The sequence below is a fragment of the Elephas maximus genome, chromosome 10, assembly GCF_024166365.1.
Source record: "Elephas maximus indicus isolate mEleMax1 chromosome 10, mEleMax1 primary haplotype, whole genome shotgun sequence".
Lineage (NCBI taxonomy): Eukaryota > Metazoa > Chordata > Mammalia > Proboscidea > Elephantidae > Elephas > Elephas maximus.
The window spans coordinates 73,624,012-73,635,005 of NC_064828.1; the positions used below are offsets into that span (position 1 = coordinate 73,624,012).

At 44.4% G+C, this 10,994-nt stretch overlaps 1 protein-coding gene across 1 annotated transcript; it reads right to left on the reverse strand.

Moving 5' to 3' along the window:
* Positions 1 to 1,945: 1,945 nt before the first annotated feature.
* Positions 1,946 to 5,182, reverse strand: TMEM30B (transmembrane protein 30B). The gene has a single exon (XM_049899320.1). It carries the CDS (start codon positions 4,882 to 4,884, stop codon positions 3,823 to 3,825), a length of 1,062 nt encoding a protein of 353 aa, XP_049755277.1. The 5' UTR covers positions 4,885 to 5,182; the 3' UTR covers positions 1,946 to 3,822.
* Positions 5,183 to 10,994: the final 5,812 nt, after the last annotated feature.

The following is a 10,994-nucleotide window of genomic DNA, read 5'->3' on the forward strand; positions in this document are numbered from 1 at the left end:
TGGCCCTTCCCTGCCTCCTGGACACCTACTGGCCTAGAAAATGCCTCATGCTTCAGACCTCATCTTTCCTTTTTATTTCCCCACTCCTATCTCTCTCCACCACTCATCTGACTGTTGTACTGTGGTGGCTTGCATGTTGCTATGATGCTGGAAGCCATTCCACCAGTATTTTAGATACCAGCAGGGTCACCCATTTTGGACTGCTTTCAGCAGAGCTTCCAGACTAAGACAGACTAGGGAAAAAGGCCTGGTGATCTATTTCCAAAAACTAGCCAATGAAAATTCTATAGAATGCAACAGAATATTGTTCAATATAGTGCTGGAAGATGAGTTGTTAGGTTGGAAGGCACTCAAAATACACAGTGGCCACAACAGTGGACTTGAGCACACCAATGATAGTGAAGATTGTGTAGGACCAAGCAACATTTTGTTCTGTTGTACATGGGGTTGCCATCAGTTGGAGCTTACTTGAGGGCTACTAACGACAACAATAGCCTATGTCTCTACAGCCCCCAAACAATCTTTGTTGAGTTTAATTGCCCCAGGGTTTTTCTGTATCCTACATAAGCTGGACAGCAAAGTACAATAAATGAAGACGGAACACTTCAGTAACCTAGTTTTCAAGAATACAGCCAATGATGGGAATCGTAATGCAAAGTGGCAAATCAGTGGGGAAGTTTCTGTCTGAATACGCATTGATAGTCTCATCAGGGAAATAATGAGGAATACGTGTATACCCAGAGTCAACACTGTTAGGAATTTTCTCAAATTCTGTACACAAAGTGCTGCTCTTGTTTTCAATCTCTCAGGGACCTTAACGTTTTTCAGTGAGATTCACTAAGGCCTTCTCAACGGTGATTCAAAAATGACTGTTTTTGTTGGAGGACAATTAGGAGAAAATTTCCTGCAGGAAAAAATTGAAGGTTAATTTTCTTTTTTAATTTGCTGTTTAAAAATCAACCAATCATGTTTTAGCCACAGAAAGAAACAAAATCTGGGATGCAAAGAAATTCCCAAAAAAGGAGGAGGGAATTTACTATCATTACAGCAACTAAGGACTTACATCTAAAAGCACATAAGGAATTGATTATGTTGCGACTCTTCCAACAACTCCCTTTGAGAATTAAGATTGTTGAGGTCTCCAATGACTAGAAGAGGGCAGTGGCCTTAAAGGTGAGGCCAAAGTGTTGTGGCTATACATTATGAAGTGATATTTGCTATTAAAGGAAATTCCAGACTATTTCATGTCTCTGGTTTTTAACAATTGCATAGTCAGTAAATTGTTTAGCTGATTTGATTGCGGAGATACCTGAAAAGCCTTTCTTATTTTGTCATTGTTTCAGGAGCTTCCATTGACCACTTTAGTCTTTTGTTTGTGGTTTTATTTTACAAGGTAGGTCAAAAGCACATTTTCAGTCAAATTGTTGAGGTCACTCTTTTCTACCTTACTTCCAGAGGGCACACCTTCAGCTGGGGAGCAGTTACTGGATAACATGGGGATTCAAGCCCAGCTAGAAACCTGAGATACCAGACAAAAGTTACAGCACAGGGATCATCACGGGAAGATATTTCACGTTCACATTTTTTCAGTTTCTGAGGCTTTGCAGCCCAAAATGTGAAACATTTCCCCATGATGATGCCTATGCTGTAGAAGACCAATTATGATCACACATTCCTTACTAACTTTTAATATGAAAAAATTTTTTTAAATGACTGTTTTACCAAATTTAAACAATAGTTAGCACCATCTAATTCATACTACATGTTGATAGAAATCCAAATTCTGTTTCAGAAAGTTAATAATGAAAGATTATGTTCACTTTAACTGAGACTCATTCTATAAGATGCTTTTCTTGCTGCAATATAAATGGGCTAACAAATGAGCAAAGGGCTGATATTGTCTGTGCCTTTAAGATCATAGTTCAAAAGAATTAAGCAAACACAGTAACAAAGGTAAGACAAACATAACCTTTATTCACTTTTGGTAACTCAAAGTAAGGGGTTGGAATCATATTCAGTATTTTAGTCAGAATACCTTAAGTTTCATGGTCTCATTTAAGATTTTATAGTAATGGACTGAATGTTCTAAAAATGTTGTAAGGGACTGCTGGAAAGTAGTTGTAATAGAGAGCAGGTTCTGGAGAATTCTGTCTGACAGAACACTAAATACTGCTTGCTTTCAGGAAATAAACTGGTTAAGATGATATCACAGAGTTTTTTTTTTTTTTTTTTTAAGTTCCTTTAAGTTATTTTGCTATGAAAGGAAATTTTGTTTTTAATATTTTATTGCTTCTTAGAGTAACTTTATACATATTAGGATGATAATAGTCCAGATTTGAAAATTATCTCAGAGGTTCAAATAATTCTCAAGATTCCAGTTTACATATAAAACTCTATACTCCTTAGCATTCATTCAAACATGATTATTGGAAACAAACATCCTTCTTCTGAGAACATGAATTAAAAAGTTTTCTCTCTGATCCAAGGGAAAAGGTATGAATGAAACCATTTCTCTTTAAGCATATAAAAAAGTCAGATGGCACGGAGAACTGAGCCAGGAGTCAGAAGATGCAGATATGACTTTAGGAAAGTCACTTTCTCTCTAAGATCTCTTCCAACTCTCTGATTCTAAGGTTAAAACATTCTCTTGGAGCTGTACAAGCTGACCCTAAATTTTCAATTTTCTACACAGTACCTGGTATAGCTTTTTTCTAACTCCAATATTAATTGATACAAACCCTGCCCTGCAAATTTGTATGACAACTAATTCAATTAGAGATAGCATTTTTTTTTTCCTATTCATTCCACAAATCAGTTAGAGCTTCCTGCGTTCAAGGGAAGGAGCCCTGGTGGTGCAGTGGTTAAGCACTGGCTGCTAACCTAAAGGTAGGCGGTTCAAACCCACCAGCCACTCTGCAGGAGAAGGACCTGGCAATCTGCTCCATAAAGATTACAGCCTAGGAAACCTTGTCTGTTCTACTCTGCCCTATAGGGATGCTATGAGTCCAATCGACTCCATGGCACACAACATGTTCAAGGGGATGTGCTAAACCAAACCTGCAAAACTGTGATTGTCACTCTCCCTAGGAAGGAATTACTGCCTGAAAGCCTGGACTAGGTGGCTGTTTTAACAGCTTCAGTTTCAACCTCAGATACAGGAGAAAACGGGGAAACATCAGTATTCTATTTGCTCCCTGGTCAGGGCAGTGATTGCCAAGCTTGAAGGAATATAGGACTCTCCAGAGGAGCTTATTAAAACACAGTTTCAAGGGCTCTAGCCTTATTGCGTCAGAATCTCTGGGGACGGTGCCTCCAAGCCCATATGTTCTCCCCCATCCCTCCACGCCTTGGCAGGTTACCTGTAGGCCTCACTCTACACCTCCCCTTCCTCTCCCCACCTCACCTCTCCACAAAAAAGGAAAGGAAGAATAAGAAAATCACTGGACTGTAGTGGCAAAAGCTCTAGATTCAGGAGTCAGGAACCAATAAGCAGCTGCTTGATCTTGAATGAGTTATCTAAAAGAACACCACTCGTTACTGGATGGTCTCAGTCTCTCCATCCGATAAGGAGTCTCTACTCCCCTCTGCTCTCAAATGTTACAGACTGTAAGGATCTAATGATGGGGAAATGTCCAAGGATGTTTCACTCTGCAGTCCGAACAAGGCAGGGAGGATGTCTGGCAGCCCCAATTCGGTGGGATTCCTTTCTCTGGCTTCCCATTCCCAAGAACCGGAAAAGGGAGGCAAGGTTGGAATTGTGCGAGAAGGGAGGAGGAGATGGCCAAAAGAAGCTTGCGAGAGAGTTTTAGCAAGAAGTAGGAACTACTCCTCGTCGTCGTCGTCGTCGTTCTGGTCCTGGTAGCGAATGTAGACGATCAGCATGACAAAGCCTGTGAGGATGCAGAGGGAGCCGACCACCAGGTAGGCGATGCCCAAGAAGGGGTTTTTGCCGCCCATCCACGAGATGCTGCTGAAGATGATGCGCTTGTGGCCGCCGAAGGCCGTCACCGGGTAGTTGTAGGTGATGTTGACGCGGTAGGCGCCCCGCGGCAGGCCGGCCGTGTAGTTGCCCTGGCGGATGCGCGCGTACAGCTTGCGGAACGTGGGCAGCGCCGCCGTGCGCATCCACACCACGAAGTCCTGGTTGATGAAGCCGGTGTTGTTGGGGTCGGAGCTGAGCTCGTAGACCGGCCTGGGCCAGTTGGGCGGGGGCGCCGTGCCCTGGAAGGCCAGCGCCAGGCTGCCGTTCACCAGCGGCGGGTTGCGGAACTTGACGTGGTAGTCGCTCCACCAGGCGATGCCGGTGCGGTCGAGCGGCACCTCGACGTAGGGCCCGCCGGCCGAGCGCTGGTGCCACAGCGAGAAGGAGTCGTTGAAGAGGCTGTTGGCGATGGCGCCGCAGGGCGCGATGGGCAGGCCGCCGGCGCTGTACTGGTAGGGGGCGCACTCGTTGATCGGCTGGCGCAGCGCGCTCTGCAGCCCGCTCAGCTGCGCGTCGTCGCGGGACACGACGTAGCGCCGGTAGTTCTGGTAGAAGTTGGAGAGCTCGTAGTAGAGGAACACCGGGCCCTGGAAGAGCTCCGGCAGCGAGAAGTACCAGGCGCACTCGCAGCTAGGCGGCGGCGCGCGGCCCTGGGCGGCCGCGGCGCACACCGAGCAATTGCTGGTCCCCGAGTTGCCGGTGTAGTCGTCCTCGAGCTCCTTGATGCCGTTGGAGGTGTAGTAGAGGCCCAGGCCCAGGCCGATGAAGGCCAGGCCGGCGCAGAAGAAGAGCGGCAGCGCGATGCTGGCGGACAGCAGCGGCTGCCAGGCCGGGAGGCGCTGCTGCGTGAACGCAGTGTTGTCCGGCTGGTGGGCGCCCCGCGCCGTCACGCTCCAGGTCATGGCGACCAGCGCGGGATGGGCCGACGGACTGACGGACGGGGGGGTCGCTCAGGTGGGGCCTGCCGCTGGGACCTCCCCCTCCGCGTTGGGTGAGTCCGGGGCTACACCCGGTCTGGTTTCTCGCCGGCTCAGGTGAGTCCTTGCGCTGGCCCCGCCTCCCGCTCGGTGAGTGTTAGTTCAGGTTCTTCGTGTGGTAACCAGACCCTTCAGTTCCGCCTCCGCCCAAGCTATCCTAGCCGGCTCCGCCCTGCAGGTAACCCACGGATGCGGCTCCGCCCCTTCCGAGGTGAGTGCGCCGGCTCTTCCTCTCCTTACCTGGCCGGTCCCGGCTCCTGTTTCCTCTCAGTCCAAATGCCAACTCCTCCTCCCCGAGGTAAGTGGCGGCCCGGGGCTGCCTCTGAGTGGCTCATACCTTGTTCAGGTTCCACCTCCTCTTCCGCCTTTCAGTTAACAGTTGCACCTGGGCCGGTCCTTCTCGAAATCATAGGAGCTGTAGCCTCCGGCAGAAAGTTCCGCTGAGGGAAGGCTTGAAGATACCAGACTGCTAATTCTCTTTTAATTGGGGGGAAAAAAGTGATTCTAGACCCTCGTGTCTTTGTAGGTTAGCTTGTGGACCGCTTCTAACTTCCGCTTCCAGCCACAAATCGTAATGCCCGGGAAGTTACACCGTGTCAATGCTGTTTCAAAATCAATGCTTGCATTTAAATTCTAACATATATTTTTTTTTAATAAAAAATTATGTTCAGGTCCAAATCCTCAGTTAGGCTGTATGACTAAGACAGATGGAAAATTCTCTAAAATGACTCTTAAAAAAGAAAATCGAAGACCGGAGAGGTTAAGAGCCTTTAAATATCTTTCTAGCTGTTGGTGAAACCACACAAGGAGAAAAATGCACTGGACTACATGTGATTTCTTTTTCTTCTCAGATTATTTGCCTGACCGGAGAAGGGGTTCCAGAAGACCTAAGTGTTATCCACAGTGAAGGACATTTGGAATGTTTGGCCAAGGAGGTAAACTTCAAGGATTTATAGGGCTTACTGTAAAGAGAACCCAAATTTGCTCTGAACATTGCCTGGAATTCTGGCGTTTATATCCAGGCTGGTACAACCCATATGAGGGATATCCAGTAATTTCAGCCTTGTGCTAAATCCTCCCTAAGTATGGAGGTGTTCCTACCTTTCCTCCAGCTCATTAAATGCAAATAATGTAAATATTTTCTGCATTACACTTCTGCAGCTACCATAATATGTTGCGTTCAGGAGGCATTCAAAACCCATAGAATCTTGCTTGTTAAATTAAACAACAGGTTTTATTTAGTATCTTTCACATGTGCCCTATGATAAGCAATGTAGAAGACAGGAGAGAATTAATCTAAAAATGACCCTTGACTTCAAGGAATTTGCAGTCTGGTAGGGGACATATTACTTAAGAGCAAGCAACAATCAAAATAGCCAATAAACTGAAAAACCAAACCAGATATGGTCAGGTGGATTCTGACTCATGGCAACCACATGTGTTACAGAGTGGAACTTCTCAATAGGGTTTTCTTGGCTGTAGTCTTTATGGAAGCAGATCACCAGGCCTTTCTTCCATGGTGTCCCTGGGTGGGTTTGAATCGCCAACCTGTAATAGTCCAGTGCAAACTGTTTGCCCAAGCCAACCCATTGCCTTTGAGTTGATTTTGACTCATAGCAACCCTATAGGACACAGTAGCACTGCCCATATGGTTTCCAAGGGTGTAAATCTTTATAGAAGCAGACTGCCACATCTTTCTCCCTCAGAGCAGCTGGGGGGTTCAAACTACCAACCTTTCTGTGAGTAACCAAGTGCTTAACCACCGTGCCACCAGAAAGCGTATAATCAAATACGAATTATGCTTTAGAAGAATGATACTAAAATTAGAAAGGGTAATATTAATAATGGAAAGCTCATTCCATGTTGTTGAATGGAATGAAGGCACATTGAAATGTTTAGCTGTTAGAGAATACTGAGGGAGGCCCAATGACTTGAATGTGACTTCCCTCACTTCTTATCAAGGAGCTCTGGTGATGTGATGGTTAAGTGCTTGGCTCCACATCCATAAAGATTACACCCTAGGAAGTCCTATGGGGCTGTTCTACTCTGTCACATGGGGTCTTTTGAGTCAAAAATTGACTTGACAACACTTAACAACAACACTTCTTATCATACCCTAAGAGAGCAGATTCCGGTATTGTCAGTAAGTTCCTCTAGTGTGAGCCATTCTCTGTTACATGTTTTTTCAATAAGTTACAGGAATAAACAGTTTTCTGCATGATTATGGTTGAGTCCCACTCAACCCTACATAATTGAATCCGTCAGTCTGCTTGATACAGAGTCTGCAAAACAGGTCCCCAGTGTGAAATTCAGTTCTCAAAATTTTATCTACCAAAAAACCAAACCCGCTGCTGTCAAGTCGATTCCAACTCCTAGTCACCCTATAGGGCAGAGTAGAACTGCCCCATAGAGTTTCCAAGGAGCGCCTGACAGATCTGAACTGCTGGCCTTTTGGTTAGCAGCTGTAGCACTTAACCACTACACCACCAGGGTTTCCAAGAAGATAATAAGTGCAACAACTGCCATCACCACCACCACCCCTAAAAGTGCACACCCTCCTGTTGAGCTCAGAGCCTTTAGAACCCTCTACTTCCTGGATGATCTCAAGGCCTCAGTTTATTCATTCTGGTTACTAAGGTAACACCAGAGTGTCCAAAAGCCAAAGGAGGAGAGTATTTCCAGACAGGGAATGGTCAGCAGGGTGAAACAGCTGAGGATTCATATCAGATAAAAAGGTCTCAACAACAACAAAAAATAAAATGAGTTAAAAAAGGAAAGGAGCTATTGGATTTGACTTTTGTTGGAACAGTTTGGGTGGTGGAGTGGGAGGAGTCGGACTGTAGTCAGGTAAGGGAAAGAGGAGGTGGAGACAGCCATGGTAGGACAACTCATTTGAGAACTGTGTGAAGGGATGGAGAAAGGTAAGTGATAATTATTCTAGAAGACCATGTATTCTAAAGGAAAGGCTGCTTTCTTTTGTGGTAGTATAAATACAATAAACATTTGCCATTTCAACATTTTTTACATGTACATCTCAGTGACATTAATTACGTTCACCGTGTTGTGCAACCGTCACCAAATCTCTTTCCAAATTTTTCCATTACTTAACCAAAACTCAGTGCTCCCTAAGCAATGACTCTTCTTCCCCACCCCCTCCCCCAACCACCTCTGGTAACCACTAGTAAATGTTGGTCTCTATACATTTGCCTATTCTAAATAGTTCATGTAAGTGGAATCGTACAATATTTGTCCTGTTGCGACTGACTGATTTCACTCAGCATGATGTTTTCAAGATTCATCCATATCGTAGCATGTATCAGGACTTCATTTCTCTTTACGACTGAATCATAACCCATTGTATGTATGAACCACATTTTGTTTATCCATTTTTCTGTTGATAGACACGCAGGTTGTTTTCATCTTTTGGCTGTTGTGAATAGGGCTGGCAGAGAAATGTTTATTCTGAGGGAAAAAAGATAACAGCACAGGAGTAGTTGAAGAGAAAGGAGTGAGAAACTCATGGATGTTACAAAGACCCTGAGCAGGGATTGGGGTCCAGAGAACAGGTAGAAGGTCATCTTGCCTATGAAACTGGAGGGCAGGGAGTAAGGATGAATGCAGAATACAACTGGGAGTTAGGCCTGGCTGGAAAGAGGTTTCATTTAGTAACTTCTTTTTGTGTAGCAAAAGGCAGGATCACCTGCCAGAAGGGGGAGGGGGGAGCGTAAGTGTGCACATGGGAAGGCTGAGGGGGTGGGAGAGAGGGAGCTGACTAGGACTTGAAGGGGTGCCACGTGACTTTATCTAGGAGAGTCCGGCATCCCAGGCTGGGAGAAGGCAAATGATTGACAGCATCTAGTACATAGGTGTTTTCGGGGCAGGTGAACTGGGAAGATAAAAAGTTCCAAGATATTGCAGTCTGACTAAATGGCCAACAAAATGAAACCAAAAGGGAGCTGGTGGATCAGAAGGAATGAACGGACCAGGAAACTGGCAGTCCTAATATTGTTTTTGAGCAGGTGGCTTGAAAGCTGGGAGGGAAAAACCCTGGTTGAGATGAACTGTTGTTTTAGTTATCTAGTGCTGCTTTAACAGAAATGGAAACCCTAGTGGCATAGTGGTTAAGTGCTAAGGCTTCTAGCCAAAAGGTTGGCAGTTCAAATCTACCAGGCGCTCCTTGGAAACTCTATGGGGCAGTTCTGTTCTGTCCTATAGAGTCGCCATGAGTTGGACTTGATGGCAATGGGTGGGTAACAGAAATAATATGTGGATGACTTTAACAAATGGAAATTTATTTTCCCACAGTTTAGGAGGCTAGAAGTCTGAATTCAGGGTGCCAGCTCTAGGAGAAGGGTTTCTCTCTCTGTCTGCTCTGGAGGAAGGTCCTTGTCTCTTTAACTTCTGCTCCTGGACGATCTTTACGTGGCTTGGCATCTCTCTTCCCCCAACTCTGCTTCTCTAGTTTGCTTGTTTAATCTCTTTTGTATCTCCAAAGAGATTGACTCAAAATACACCCTAATCCTACCTCATTAACATAATAAACATAACCTAAACCTTCATTGACATACCCTAATCCTGTCTCATTAACATAACAAACACAACCTGTTCACAAATGGGATTATAACCACAGGTAGAGGTTAGAATTTATAACACATATTTTTAGGGTCGCTATGGATTTTTTTTTTATGGATTGGAATCGACTAGATGGCACTGGGCTACTGGGTATTTTCAGGAGACATAATTCGACCCATAACAACTGTTAAAAGATTTTGGAGGTGGAGCAGTGCCGAGATCTATGTATTTGTTATATTTCCTCTACCTACCTGTAAATTCTGAGAGGCCAAGGACTGATGTATCACTGTGTCCCTCAGAGTTCATTGATAACAAGCATTGTGACCTCAGGTCTCTCACTCTATTGTACGTGTTATCATGATGCATTAAAGGACATTTGGATCATGTAGAGTCTTCCATCTCAGTACCAGTAAAGAGATGAATTTGTTCTAAACAGTTGTTTATTGAATCAGGATTATTAAGAAAACTCAAAAGAAAAGGGCATTCATAATCCAACTATTCTTATAAATCACTTTATTTTTCCATTTAATTGTCTAGATTTTGTCCATATAAATATTTAATTTCCTTGGTTGTAATTATGATGAAAATGCAGTTATCATTCTACTTGTAAAACTACCTTTGTTTTGGAATGGGATGGAGAATAAAATATTTTCCATGTTTCTTTGTGGTCTTATAGTTTTTTTTTTTTAATGGTTCCATAATTCATTGAATGAGCCTACTGTATTTAACTACACTTACTGTTGGGCATGTAAATTATTCCAATTTTTTGAGTACTCCAGAGAATATCGTAGACTTATAACCTTTACTTTTAGATTATTTTCTTAGTATAAATTTCTAAAGTAGGAAAAGGAGCTTAAAAGTCAAAGGTTTTTTTTTTTTTAAATAGTTTTTATTGTGCTTTAAGTGAAAGTTTACAAGTCAGTCTGTCACATATAAGCTTATGTACACCTTACTCCATACTCCCACTTACTCTCCCCCTAATGAGTCAGCCCGCTCCCTCCTTCCAGTCTCTCCTTTTGTGACCGTTTTGCTAGTTTCTAACCCTCTCTACCCTCCCATCTCCCCTCCAGACAGGAGATGCCAATACAGTCTCAAGTGTCCACCTGATACAAGTAGCTCACTCTTCCTCAGCATCTCTCTCCAGCCCATTGTCCAGTCCCTTCCATGTCTGATGAGTAGTCTTCGGGAATGGTTCCTGTCCTGGGCCAACAGAAGTTTTGGGGACCATGACCGCCGGGATTCTTCTAGTCTCAGTCAGACCATTAAGTCTGGTCTTTTTATGAGAATTTGGGGTCTGCATCCCACTGTTCTCCTGCTCCCTCAGGAGTTCTCTGTTGTGTTCCCTGTCAGGGCAGTCATCGGTTGTGGCTGGGCACCATCTAGTTCTTCTGGTCTCAGGATGATGTAAGTCTCTAGTTCATGTGGCCCTTTCTGTCTCGGGCTCATAGTTATCGTGTGACCTT

What these genes read in the sequence shown, in the direction of transcription:
- TMEM30B (XM_049899320.1), bottom strand. Translation starts at nt 4,884, where the DNA reads ATGACCTGGAGCGTGACGGCGCGGGGCGCCCACCAGCCGGACAACACT.